The 14,306-nt window shown below is 48.8% G+C and overlaps 1 protein-coding gene across 1 annotated transcript in view; it reads left to right on the forward strand.

Annotated features, from left to right (window-relative positions):
* Positions 1-14,306, forward strand: part of LOC135565126 (alpha-ketoglutarate-dependent dioxygenase FTO-like) — a 33,133-nt gene that overhangs the window by 14,782 nt on the left and 4,045 nt on the right. Inside the window, exons 2-3 of the mRNA XM_065011171.1 lie at positions 11,194-11,271; positions 13,756-14,306. The exon at positions 13,756-14,306 is cut by the window's right edge and continues 494 nt beyond it. Coding sequence (XP_064867243.1) covers positions 11,194-11,271; positions 13,756-14,306 — 629 coding nt within the window. The remainder of the gene's footprint in view (positions 1-11,193; positions 11,272-13,755) is intronic.

The following is a 14,306-nucleotide window of genomic DNA, read 5'->3' on the forward strand; positions in this document are numbered from 1 at the left end:
AATAGCAATCTGAGTCTTAATCGTAAAGTTGAGACACATAGGTTAGATTTGTTCTGTTGTAGTGATTCAGTAACAACACTGAATCACTTCCTAAGAAGTGTTCTTGTCTGTCCCTTTAGTCTCAGATATTAGTAACATACTGTTCCAGTACATAGTGGTTAGTAAAGGAAATAGAAAGGAAACGCTTGTTTTTCACTAAATGGATTCTAGCTAATACAATGCCATTTCAGATGTCACAATCAGCCCTGGTTTACCCTGATTTAGCCCTAGTCTCCATCTGTATCCCCAGCGAAGCTGCAGACAGGCAGCAGCTCATCTAGACTAGATCCTTAAGGACAGGGAAGGGGACTAGCTGCCATCTGAAGGGGTTGATCAGCTTGTGCTGTTAACACTGTGGATGGAACACAGAGCTGGCTCTTTACTCTGTCGTACACTGGTTTCTGGATTAGCAACACAAGCCACTTCCACTGTGATCAGTCACTCACACACACAGACACTCGGAATGACTGAAATCCTCTCAACATCACCCATCTGCGAGCTAGAATAAGTAGTCTTGCTATTTGCTCTATTATGGTTTAGATATTGTCCATAATAAAGCTATGAACACATTGTATTGTCTTAACTGTAGGAGAGTGTTCAGGTAGCTTAGTGACCAATTCCCTGAGCAGGCCCATGCCCTGTGGCTGACTTCTGTTGACCTGTGTCCTGTTAAGGAGATACATTGTGTGACCAGTGGGCCACGCTGCTACCTTCCACAGCAGAGATGTTTCTCTAACTGTTATTGAACTGTTTATTGTCAGAGATCTCCAGTCTCTGTCTCTGTCTGAGAACAAAACGTCCAATTCAGGTGTGACCAGACCAGACCGACCGTCCGTCCTCCAGGAGGAGGGAGCAGGAGGCTGAGTCTTGGCTGGCTGTGCCCCAGCAGCGGACACCCTCTGGGGCAGAGTATTTAACGCTCCACCTGCTTATCGATCCTGTCCTCCAGGCGCGTCAGCGGACATAGGGGAGGGGGCAGAGGGGGGCACGGCAGACCCCAGCCTCAGCCTCCGGTATCCTGGCTCGGGTCTGTCCTTGACACGGCCCGTGGGACAGGCCTGGAGGACACCTTGGCCCTGCTTCTAGCCCTCAGTCTCCCCCGGGCCGCCTGCACTTTACAGAGCCATATTGATTTTGTGGTGGGGCAGAGAAGTGTGGCTGGCTAGCTAGAGAGCGAGAGAACGAAAGAGAGGGAGAGAGACAGAGGGAGGAAAGAGACAGAGAGAGAGCCATCTCTAAAGCACTGACTTCTCCTTGACTGCACCTCAGGACGTGACATGGCTGTCAGAACAACTTGATGGCCCCAGCGCACCCTGCTGAAAACTACTAATCACGGTCTTTCAATCAATGCTCTCCTTCCCCTCCCTTCGTCCCTCATCCCCCCCTCGTTCCCTCACCTCTCCCCCAACAAACTGGCCTGTGTCTGAATCTGAATACCTAGGGAATGTGTGTCAGTGTTAAAATGGTCCATTCTGCCTGGAAAACAGCTGACCTCATGAAACCATGTTGTCATTTGTAGGTGAAAACTAAAAAGCTTTCTCTATCGACATAATCGTAATGGAAGTGTTATGGCCTGCCCACAAAATAACAATTAAAGCCAAAGTGGCGAACACCCTTTACTTTTCTGCTTATGTAAGGTAGGGCATACCTCTTAAATATCTGTTCTGCTCTGCTCTGCTCTCCTCTCTCTCTCTCTCTCTCTCTCTCTCTCTCGCTCTCTCTCCTCGCTCTCTCTCCTCTCTTTTCTCTCTTTTCTCTCTTTTCTCTCATTCTCCTCACTCTCTCTCCTCTCCAGATTTGACACCTTGGGTAAAGGTCATGGAAACATCTTTTTCTCCTTCTAGGTGTAGATGAGTGTGAAATAGATGTTGACACCATGGACACATTGAAAAGCACTTAAATGGACAGGCCTTGTATGTGCCAAGATGTCAGTGTCTAGGCTTACCCCAGGTGTATGTGTAAATACTTTGGGGTGATTCATCTTTCTCTCTTTTGCTTTCTCCTAACGCCTGACAGGGTTCCACCTGCCGTGGCTGGGTCACGGATTGGCTTTAACACTGTGAGAGAGAGACAGAGAGAACACAGAGGGCTAATTGAATGGCTGTTTAAACTACTTGACTGTCTTCCATAAAGTGATTGTCATTGTGGGTGTGTATACATTTCTGAATATCAACCAGTATGATTGTCTATAGTACTATGTGCTTAGTGTGTGTTTCTGTGTGTGTTTCTGTGTTTGTGTGTGTGTGTGTGTGTTTCTGTGTGTGTGTGTGTGTGTGTGGGCCTGTAGTGTGTGTGTGTTTGTGTGTGTGTGTGTGTGTGTGGGCCTGTAGTGTGTGTGTTTAAATAATGATCCTTGGTGATGTAAGTCGCTCTGGATAAGAGCGTCTGCTAAATGACTTAAATGTAAATGTAAATGTGATCACCCTGCCTGCGGTGCTGGTAATGTTATTAGATCCGTGTTCTAAACAGTGCGTGAAAGATCTACCCGGGCCCAGCTCCATGCAGCATCACACCGGCCCTTTAATTGACCTGGCCACTGTGTGTTCAGATAGATGGATGGACACATTTTAACATGAATGATTCCACCCCCTCTGACCTGCCGCTAAGTGAAGTGAACAATGTCCCCCTTCAGCCCAAACAACAATTAGTGGGGAGAGTGTCAACGAGGACTAGTTGGCCATTTTTCATCATCTACCTGAATGGATCTCTACTGAAAATATCTACTCAGGGCAGGAAGAGCCTGCTGTGTCTCGTTTCACTATGTGTTTGTGTGTGTGTGTGTGTGTGTGTGTGTGTGTGTGTGTGTGTGTGTGTGTGAGCATCAAGGCTCATCATGTTCTACTGGAGCTGTGTACTATTGCAATACCTTTTGACATATTCAATAGAAAAACTATATTTGACACCTACTATTTAGTACATGAGCAGTGACCACCTGATCTGATCAGGATGTAACCAGCTAGTCCTCCAACCAGACAGATGAATATGCATCCCCACCTCCTGGTCCAGTGTTTGGGTGTGGGGTTACACATTATTACTGCCCTGCGTGGCCTGGTTCTCAGGTCACTCTACAGATGTTTCAATCAGTTAACCATTTATTACACTGTTCAGTCACTTATCACTTACCTCCCATCCATAACCATTACAGTGACCGCTGACCAGTGTGTGGGGTTCTGAGAATGCATTATGCCACGATTTGTCGGAAACAAAATGTCAAAAGGCAGTTAAAGTTTTGCTTTTCTTTGAATGGATAGTGCTTATTATGTCCTGGGGCCTAAATGTCAGTTAAAACAACCATGTAGCCTAGGGGGGAGGGAGGGACAGTGTCAGTGTGCAAGGAAGTGTGTGTGATGGATTGTGTTTGTGATGGTACCTAGGTGCTGTGTGATCTCACTGTGGTTCGTGGCAGAGACATGCCCTGTGTATGAGGTAGCTACGTGCTGTTAGTCACCTAGGCAGGGTGAGGCGGCGGGAGTCCAGGGGCCTGCGGGATGGGATGGGGCGTGGAGGGCCTGGGGGCTGGGGCGTGGAGGTCCTGGGGTCTGGGGGTGGAGGTCCTGGGGGCTGGGGGGTGGAGGTCCTGGGGGCTGGGGCGTGGAGGGCCTGGGGGTGGAGGTCCTGGGGGCTGGAGCGTGGAGGGCCTGGGGGCTAGGGGGTGGAGGTCCTGGGGGCTGGGGGATGGAGGTCCTGGGGACTGGGGCGTGGAGGGGCTGGGGTGTGGAGGTCCTGGGGGCTGGGGGATGGAGGTCCTGGGGGCTGGGGCGTGGAGGGGCTGGAGGGTGGAGGTCCTGGGGCGTGGAGGTCCTGGGGGTGGAGGTCCAGGGGGCTTGGGCATGGAGGACCTGAGGGGTGGAGGTCCGGAGGCTACCCGCTCCTTACTCCTCACAGCAGGCTTGTGCCTCGTCCGTTTGGTCTCTCTCTTCACCCCTCGCTTCCCCCGGTCCAAAGTGGGCACTCCCTGGCCTTCCTGCCATCCTCCTTTCCACTGGCCGCCCCACACCCACTCCCTGGCCTTCCTGCCATCCTCCTTTGCACTGGCCGCCCCACACCCACTACTCACATTCTGCAACAGCATGCCAAATGAAAACGGGGCGGTAGCGCATTTGATGTTTTCGCCTGTCTCCCTGTTTGAGGCTGATGTTCTACAGGAGACTTGGCAAAATACCTGATTCACCGTCACTTTTGCAGGAGGAGACCATTTTCTGAAATCGGTGTCACACAAGTACCAATTGTTTGCTTCCTAAACAAAGCGCTCTATTAGGCAGCTAACTCTCAATGCGTCATCGTGGGGATGAGAGGGGGCTGGGGTTGGCTGTCAAGGTTTAAACTCCCCAGGGCTCTCAGTAGAACGCCATCAACTGGTTGCAGGTCTGGTTCCACCTACACCCCGACTTTGGTTCTGATCGTTACAGCTTAGCAACCCGAGTCAAAACCAGTCCATTGGGACCCAGGGTTCCTCAGGGTTATGCTGGACCCATGGGGGTAGTCCTCAGACAAACCACCTTCTCAGAGGAAACGAGCTCTTCTCCACTGCCACCAGCAATTTTAACATAGACATGTTATTTTCTTAGTTATTTTGAGCCATAATGATCTAAGCACGGGACATTAATCTACTCATTAAAGTGTCAAAACTCAAAATTACCAGCCGTTTGATTTCCCTCTCATGTCCAGATCTGAGAGAACAGACCCCCTATTTATGTGATAAACAGTCTGGCCAAGGGGATTTTAATCCCGTCAACAGAGAGAGATTAAATCATCCATGTCATTGTTTTTATGGGATTGGTAATCTGGTTTCTTATGCTGTGTGGAAAAGCAGCGTCTCTAACTGACAGAGAGCCTGCTCTGATATACAGGGAGATGGGAGGAGAGGAGATGAGAGCAGAGGAGAGACGAGAAGAGAGGAGGAAATGAGAGCCCATCTGCTACAGAGGGCTGGGGTTGTCTTTTTTTCCTGTGGAATTTCTGAGTGGCTTGATGTATTCGACATGTGCGTGACAGCCCGGTTGTGTGCGATTGGAGCTGAGGCAGTGTGCTATCCAGCCCAGTTGTGTGTGTGTGTGTGTATGTGTTTGCCTGCATGCTCATCACACAGGGCAATGTGCTCTTAAGGTCAAGTTGGCAACGGCCTACCAACCAGCCTTGTACACACATACATACAGGAACAACACACGCTGGTTACACACACAGGAAACACACCACACTGCCCCCTTACTCATGCTCACACATCACACAAAAACACCCCCACACTGGACACACACACACACACACACACACACACACACACACACACACACACACACACACACACACACACACACACGCAGGTTTAACATCCTGAAGCTTCTGCAGGATTTTGACACCAATGAATGTGTGTCAGTTTTCCTCCTCTGCTCTTCTTCCTGGCCCTTTGAACACAGACTGGCCATGAATAGTGTATGTTGTTTTGTGTTGTAGATTCACTCTGTCTGTGGACCAGTTTTCCTCTCCTTTTGTTTGTTCCACTCTAAATAGAATAACTTAGAGTGCCGGCCTGTCTGGAAGCCCATGTGCATCCTGTTTGTGTTGGTGGTGTTATTGGTGGTGTTATTGGTGGTGGTGGTGTTGTTGGTGGTGTTATTGGTGGTGGTGGTGGTGTTATTGGTGGTGGTGGTGTTATTGGTGTTGGTGTTGGTGGCGTTGGTGGCGTTGTAGTTGATGGTGGTGGTGGTGTTGTAGTTGATGGTGGTGTTGTAGTTAATGGTGGTGGTGGTGTTATTGGTGTAGTTGGTGGTGTTGTAGTTGATGGTGGTGGTGGTGATGTAGTTGATGGTGGTGTTGTAGTTGATGGTGGTGTTATTGGTGTAGTTGGTGTTGTTGTAGTTGATGGTGGTGGTGTTATTGGTGTAGTTGGTGTTGTTGTAGTTGATGGTGGTGGTGGTGATGTAGTTGATGGTGGTGTTGTAGTTGATGGTGGTGGTGGTGTTTGATTGGTGTTGTAGTTGATGGTGGTGTTGTTAGTTAATTGGTGGTGGTGATGTGTTATTGGTGTAGTTGGTGTTGTTGTAGTTGATGGTGGTGGTGGTGTTATTGGTGTAGTTGGTGTTGTTGTAGTTGATGGTGGTGGTGGTGATGTAGTTGATGGTGGTGTTGTAGTTAATGGTGGTGGTGGTGTTATTGGTGTAGTTGGTGTTGTTGTAGTTGATGGTGGTGGTGGTGTTGTAGTTGATGGTGGTGTTGTAGTTGATGGTGGTGGTGGTGTTATTGGTGTAGTTGATGGTGGTGTTGTAGTTAATGGTGGTGGTGGTGTTATTGGTGTAGTTGGTGGTGTTGTAGTTGATGGTGGTGATGTAGTTGATGGTGGTGTTGTGGTTAATGGTGGTGGTGGTGTTATTGGTGTAGTTGGTGGTGTTGTAGTTGATGGTGGTGGTGGTGTTATTGGTGTAGTTGGTGGTGTTGTAGTTGATGGTGGTGGTGGTGGTGGTGTAGTTGATGGTGGTGTTGTAGTTGATGGTGGTGGTGGTGTTATTGGTGTAGTTGGTGGTGTTGTAGTTGATGGTGGTGGTGGTGTTATTGGTGTAGTTGGTGGTGTTGTAGTTGATGGTGGTGGTGGTGTTATTGGTGTTGATTGGTGGTGTTGTAGTTGATGGTGGTGGTGGTGATGTGTTGATGGTGGTGTTGTAGTTGATGGTGGTGGTGGTGTTATTGGTGTAGTTGGTGTTGTTGTAGTTGATGGTGGTGGTGGTGTTATTGGTGTTGGTGTTTGGTGGTGTTGGTAGTTGATGGTGGTTGATAGTGGTGGTGGTGTTGTAGTTAATGGTGGTGGTGGTGTTATGGTGGTGTGTTGTTGTAGTTGATGGTGGTGGTGGTGTTATTGGTGTAGTTGGTGGTGTTGTAGTTGATGGTGGTGGTGGTGTTATTGTTGAGTTGGTGTTGTTGTAGTTGATGGTGGTGGTGGTGTTATTGGTGTAGTTGGTGTTGTTGTAGTTGATGGTGGTGGTGGTGTTATTGGTGTAGTTGGTGTTGTTGTAGTTGATGGTGGTGGTGGTGGTGATGTAGTTGATGGTGGTGTTGTAGTTAATGGTGGTGGTGGTGTTATTGGTGTAGTTGGTGTTGTTGTAGTTGATGGTGGTGGTGGTGTTATTGGTGTAGTTGGTGTTGTTGTAGTTGATGGTGGTGGTGGTGTTATTGGTGTAGTTGGTGTTGTTGTAGTTGATGGTGGTGGTGGTGATGTAGTTGATGGTGGTGTTGTAGTTAATGGTGGTGGTGGTGTTATTGGTGTAGTTGATGGTGGTGTTGTAGTTGATGGTGGTGGTGGTGTTATTGGTGTAGTTGGTGTTGTTGATGGTGGTGGTGGTGTTATTGGTGTAGTTGGTGGTGTTGTAGTTGATGGTGGTGGTGGTGTTATTGGTGTAGTTGGTGGTGTTGTAGTTGATGGTGGTGGTGGTGTTATTGGTGTAGTTGGTGGTGTTGTAGTTGATGGTGGTGGTGGTGTTATTGGTGTAGTTGGTGGTGTTGTAGTTGATGGTGGTGGTGGTCTTATTGGTGTAGTTGGTGGTGTTGTAGTTGATGGTGGTGGTGGTGATGTAGTTGATGGTGGTGTTGTAGTTGATGGTGGTGGTGGTGTTATTGGTGTAGTTGGTGGTGGATGTGGTGGTGGTGTTATTGGTTTGGTGTTTGGTGGCGTTGGTGGTGTTTGATTGGTGTTGTAGTTGATGGTGGTGTTGTAGTTGATGGTGGTGGTGGTGTTATTGTTAGTTGTGTTGTTGATGGTGGTGGTGGTGTTATTGGTGTAGTTGGTGGTGTTGTAGTTGATGGTGGTGGTGGTGATGTAGTTGGTGGTGTTGTAGTTGATGGTGGTGGTGGTGTTATTGGTGTAGTTGGTGTTGTTGTAGTTGATGGTGGTGGTGGTGTTATTGGTGTAGTTGGTGTTGTTGTAGTTGATGGTGGTGGTGGTGTTGATGGTGGTGTTGTAGTTGATGGTGGTGGTGGTGTTAATGGTGGTGGTGGTGTTATGGTGGTGGTGGTGTTGGTGGGTGTTGGTAGTTGATGGTGGTGTTGTAGTTGATGGTGGTGTTGTAGTTAATGGTGGTGGTGGTGTTATTGGTGTAGTTGGTGTTGTTGTAGTTGATGGTGGTGGTGGTGTTATTGGTGTAGTTGGTGGTGTTGTAGTTAATGGTGGTGGTGGTGTTATTGGTGTAGTTGGTGTTGTTGTAGTTGATGGTGGTGGTGGTGGTATTGGTGTAGTTGGTGTTGTTGTAGTTGATGGTGGTGGTGGTGTTATTGGTGTAGTTGGTGTTGTTGTAGTTGATGGTGGTGGTGGTGTTATTGGTGTAGTTGGTGGTGTTGTAGTTGATGGTGGTGGTGGTGTTATTGGTGTAGTTGGTGGTGTTGTAGTTGATGGTGGTGGTGGTGTTATTGGTGTAGTTGGTGGTGTTGAGTTGATGGTGGTGGTGGTGATGTAGTTGATGGTGGTGTTGTAGTTAATGGTGGTGGTGGTGTTATTGGTGTAGTTGGTGTTGTTGTAGTTGATGGTGGTGGTGGTGTTATTGGTGTAGTTGGTGTTGTTGTAGTTGATGGTGGTGGTGGTGTTATTGGTGTAGTTGGTGTTGTTGTAGTTGATGGTGGTGGTGGTGATGTAGTTGATGGTGGTGTTGTAGTTAATGGTGGTGGTGGTGTTATTGGTGTAGTTGATGGTGGTGTTGTGTTAGTGGTGTTATTGGTTGTTGGTGTTGTTGTTGATGGTGGTGGTGGTGTTATTGGTGTAGTTGGTGTTGTTGTAGTTGATGGTGGTGGTGGTGATGTAGTTGGTGTTGTTGTAGTTGATGGTGGTGGTGGTGTTATTGGTGTAGTTGGTGGTGGTGGTGTTATTGGTGTAGTTGGTGGTGTTGTAGTTGATGGTGGTGGTGGTGTTATTGGTGTAGTTGGTGGTGTTGTAGTTGATGGTGGTGGTGGTGATGTAGTTGATGGTGGTGTTGTAGTTGATGGTGGTGGTGGTGTGTAGTTGGTGTTGTTGTAGTTGATGGTGGTGGTGGTGTTATTGGTGTTGGTGTTTGGTGGTGTTGGTGGTGTAGTTGATGGTGGTGTTGTAGTTGATGGTGGTGTTGTAGTTAATGGTGGTGGTGGTGTTATTGGTGTAGTTGGTGTTGTTGATGGTGGAGGTGGTGTTATTGGTGTAGTTGGTGGTGTTGTAGTTAATGGTGGTGGTGGTGTTATTGGTGTAGTTGGTGTTGTTGTAGTTGATGGTGGTGGTGGTGTTATTGGTGTAGTTGGTGTTGTTGTAGTTGATGGTGGTGGTGGTGTTATTGGTGTAGTTGGTGTTGTTGTAGTTGATGGTGGTGGTGGTGTTATTGGTGTAGTTGGTGGTGTTGTAGTTGATGGTGGTGGTGGTGTTATTGGTGTAGTTGGTGTTGTTGATGGTGGTGGTGGTGTTATTGGTGTTGGTGTTTGGTGGTGTTGGTGGCGTTGTAGTTGATGGTGGTGTTGTAGTTAATGGTGGTGGTGGTGTTATTGGTGTAGTTGGTGTTGTTGGTGTTGTTGATGGTGGTGGTGGTGGTGGTGTTATTGGTGTAGTTGGTGGTGTTGTAGTTAATGGTGGTGGTGGTGTTATTGGTGTAGTTGGTGTTGTTGTAGTTGATGGTGGTGGTGGTGGTATTGGTGTAGTTGGTGTTGTTGTAGTTGATGGTGGTGGTGGTGTTATTGGTGTTGGTGTTGTTGTTGTTGATGGTGGTGGTGGTGTTATTGGTGTAGTTGGTGGTGTTGTAGTTGATGGTGGTGGTGGTGTTATTGGTGTAGTTGGTGGTGTTGTAGTTGATGGTGGTGGTGGTGTTATTGGTGTAGTTGGTGGTGTTGTAGTTGATGGTGGTGGTGGTGATGTAGTTGATGGTGGTGTTGTAGTTAATGGTGGTTGGTGGTGTTATTGGTGTAGTTGGTGGTGTTGTAGTTGATGGTGTTGGTGGTGTTATTGGTGTAGTTGGTGGTGTTGTAGTTGATGGTGGTGTTTGGTGGTGTTGTAGTTGATGGTGGGGGTGGTGTTGGTGTTGGTGGTGTTGTAGTTGATGGTGTTGGTGTTTAGTCTGCAGATAAAGCTGTAGCCCCCTGAAGGGAAATCTACTAACAACATAAAGCTAATAGGTTCTCCGTCTCTGTCTCCCATACTGACATTTCACCTTTTCCTCTGTATTCATGCACATACCTTTTCTGTTTGTCCACTTTTTGATCCAGCCCTCTTTTGAGTCATTCAGGACACAACCTTTTTAAGCGTACACTTTAATGTTCTTAACAGGACATTTTATTTCACTCTAAAAGTCAGGACATATTTTGTCAGTCGGGACTCGCATTCCCCCGCGTCCCGCATGAGGTCTCTGGCATTATTAGGCCGGCAGAAATGTGAAACGCATGTAGTAAATGTCTGGGAATATATACGAGGCCTGCTGTCCTTAAACCTCACAGCCTTCACTCTGCTCTGAGCTTGCTCACTGCTGATGCGGGTAAGCTGTGCGGCAAGGGTTGGGGCGAAGCGTTCACACCGGTGTCCACAGCACATTTAAAGGTTTAAAGGCAGGAGCGGGTCACTGACATGGCACTCTCGCCCGCCGGCTCTCAGCCAGCCAGTGGCTGACAGGGGTGTGGGGTGTGGGGTGTGTGCACCTGTGGGGCTGTGGGGAGAGAATAAAGGACGGAGGGACGCAGACGGGAGAGATGGATGGAGGGGAGGGGAGGGTTCGGCACTTGAAATTTATTTGGGTATCGCAGTTTTACGCTGGTTGCCATTGGATTTACAGGTCGGAATGGAATGTGAGCCAATGAAAGGGCTTTGATCCTTCCACCAGGTTGGGTCTTTATAGGAGGGAGCCAGTACGCACAACGCAGCAGGGCATTCTTTATAAGGTTGTGAGGAACCCCACTGCAGAACCCAGAAATCATAAAAATGTGAGACGACAATGAAGCTAGGGGACTATGGGATGGTCAATGGATATCATCTGGGGAGGTTGAATTAAATGGGATGCTGATGCTTCACAGTCTCAGTTTAAATGTGGGCTAATGCATTCGTCAACTCCCAAAACCCAATATTAATCTGTTCTCTTCTATCGTACATGTCATTACCTGTAAATGCATCATGATGTGTGCATCTTTGCTGACCTTTGTGTACTGACCTGTGTCTGGTCTCCTCTTCTCCAGAGACGCAGGCTGCTGCAGGAGCTAGGAGACCAGCGCATCCCCTACCTCGGGCCCTCAGACCATGGCTTCCAACAGCTGGTGAGTCAGACAGTCAGGCTGGTCCAGAGTCCAGACCACTGTTGACCTTCTGTCATCCCACTGCCATTGGTACTAGTCCATACCAAAGCCTTCTGTCATCCCACTGCCATTGGTACTAGTCCAGACCTTCTGTCATCCCACTGCCATCGGTACTAGTCCAGACCTTCTGTCATCCCACTGCCATCGGTACTAGTCCAGACCTTCTGTCATCTCACTGCCATTGGTACTAGTCCAGACCTTCTGTCATCCCCATGCCATTGGTACTAGTCCAGACCTTCTGTCATCCCACTGCCATCGGTACTAGTCCAGACCTTCTGTCATCCCACTGCCATCGGTACTAGTCCAGACCTTCTGTCATCTCACTGCCATTGGTACTAGTCCAGACCTTCTGTCATCCCCATGCCATTGGTACTAGTCCAGACCTTCTGTCATCCCACTGCCATTGGTACTAGTCCAGACCTTCTGTCATCCCACTGCCATCGTTACTAGTCCAGACCTTCTGTCATCCCACTGCCATTGGTACTAGTCCAGACCTTCTGTCATCCCACTGCCATTGGTACTAGTCCAGACCTTCTGTCATCCCACTGCCATTGGTACTAGTCCAGACCTTCTGTCATCCCCATGCCATTGGTATTAGTCCAGATCTTCTGTCATCCCACTGCCATTGGTACTAGTCCAGACCTTCTGTCATCCCCATGCCATTGGTACTAGTCCAGACCTTCTGTCATCCCACTGCCATCGTTACTAGTCCAGACCTTCTATCATTCCACTGCCATTGGTACTAGTCCAGACCTTCTGTCATCCCACTGCCATTGGTACTAGTCCAGACCTTCTGTCATCCCACTGTCATTGGTACTAGTCCAGACCTTCTGTCATCCCACTGCCATTGGTACTAGTCCAGACCTTCTGTCATCCCACTGCCATTGGTACTAGTCCAGACCTTCTGTCATCCCACTACCATTGGTACTAGTCCAGACCTTCTGTCATCCCACTGCCATTGGTACTAGTCCAGACCTTCTGTCATTCCCACTGCCATTGGTACTAGTCCAGACCTTCTGTCATTCCACTGTCATTGGTACTATTCCAGACCTTCTGCCATTGGTTCTATTCCAGACCTTCTGTCATCCCACTGCCATTGGTACTAGTCCAGACCTTCTATCATTCCACTGACATTGGTACTATTCCAGACCTTCTGTCATCCCACTGCCATTGGTACTAGTCCAGACCTTCTGTCATTGGTACTATTCCAGACCTTCTGCCATCCCACTGCCATTGGTTCTATTCCAGACCTTCTGTCATCCCACTGCCATTGGTACTAGTCCAGAACTTCTGTCATCCCACTGCCATTGGTACTAGTCCAGACCTTCTGTCATCCCACTGCCATTGGTACTATTCCAGACCTTCTGTCATCCCACTGCCATTGGTACTATTCCAGACCTTCTGTCATCCCACTGCCATTGGTACTAGTCCAGATCTTCTGCCATTGGTACTATTCCAGACCTTCTGTCATCCCCCTGCCATTGGTACTATTCCAGACCTTCTGTCATCCCACTGCCATTGGTACTATTCCAGACCTTCTGTCATCCCACTGCCATTGGTACTATTCCAGACCTTCTGTCATCCCACTGCCATTGGTACTAGTCCAGACCTTCTGCCATCGGTACTAGTCCAGACCTTCTGCCATCCCACTGCCATTGGTACTATTCCAGACCTTCTGTCATCCCACTGCCATTGGTACTAGTCCAGACCTTCTGTCATCCCACTGCCATTGGTACTATTCCAGACCTTCTGTCATCCCACTGCCATTGGTACTAGTCCAGACCTTCTGTCATTCCCACTGCCATTGGTACTAGTCCAGACCTTCTGTCATCCCACTGTCATTGGTACTAGTCCAGACCTTCTGTCATCCCACTGCCATCGGTACTAGTCCAGACCTTCTGTCATCCCACTGCCATTGGTACTAGTCCAGACCTTCTGTCATCCCACTGCCATTGGTACTAGTCCATACCAAAGCCGTCTGTCATCCCATTGCCGTTGGTACTATTCCAGACCTTCTGTCATCCCACTGCCATTGGTACTAGTCCAGACCTTCTGCCATCGGTACTAGTCCAGACCTTCTGTCATCCCACTGCCATTGGTACTAGTCCAGACCTTCTGTCATCCCACTGCCATTGGTACTAGTCCAGACCTTCTGTCATCCCACTGCCATCGGTACTAGTCCAGACCTTCTGTCATCCCACTGCCATTGGTACTAGTCCATACCAAAGCCGTCTGTCTATCCCACTGTGGACAGAGGACTTAGCACTTGGAAAGATACTTAGCTCATACCATTGAATTAGAAGAAACATGGCTAGTTATACAATATTTATGTTGGCTGTTTGGTCTGTGTACTTGTTCTCCATCAATTGTTTCTGGAGACAGAGACCACTTAACTTATAGCAGGTAGAACAACAGCTAATTGATCTGTGTTTGCCTGTGTTCCAGTGGGAGACTAGCTACTCTGGCCTGGCTCTGCGGCGGTCCTGCTCCCTGCCTGAGGAGCTCCATGGTCGGGTGGAGGCTGCTCTGTTCACCCTGCGGCGGAGGGGCTGTTTCCTGAGGGACCTGGTGAAGGTGAGGGACCGAGACGTCTTCACCGTCGTGTCCCGGGTGCTGCTGGGTCAGCCAGGAACCACCTACCGCTATCTGGACACGCGGCTCTTCACCATCCCCTGGCACACTGACGAGCAGAGAGGGACCTGCTGCGACCCAGACCTCAGCGCCGCCTGCAAAGCACTCTGGGAGCTCAACTGCTTCTTCTGCTCTGATGTCGGAGACAGGAAGGAGGGGGATGTTTTCAAGCAGTGCAGGAAAGAGTTGTTTGGTGCTATAGAGTCTAAACCCAGTGTAGAAGGAGACACGGAGTCTAAAGATAGTGAGGAGTCCAAACCCAGTGACGATGGAGGAGACTCGGAGTCCAAGCAGAGTGAGGAGGGAGAGACTGAGTCAAAGCACAGCGACGATTGGGACATAGAGTCAAAATACAGTGAAGAGGA

The sequence above is a fragment of the Oncorhynchus nerka genome, linkage group LG27 (assembly GCF_034236695.1).
Source record: "Oncorhynchus nerka isolate Pitt River linkage group LG27, Oner_Uvic_2.0, whole genome shotgun sequence".
In the NCBI taxonomy this organism is placed as follows: Eukaryota; Metazoa; Chordata; class Actinopteri; order Salmoniformes; family Salmonidae; genus Oncorhynchus; species Oncorhynchus nerka.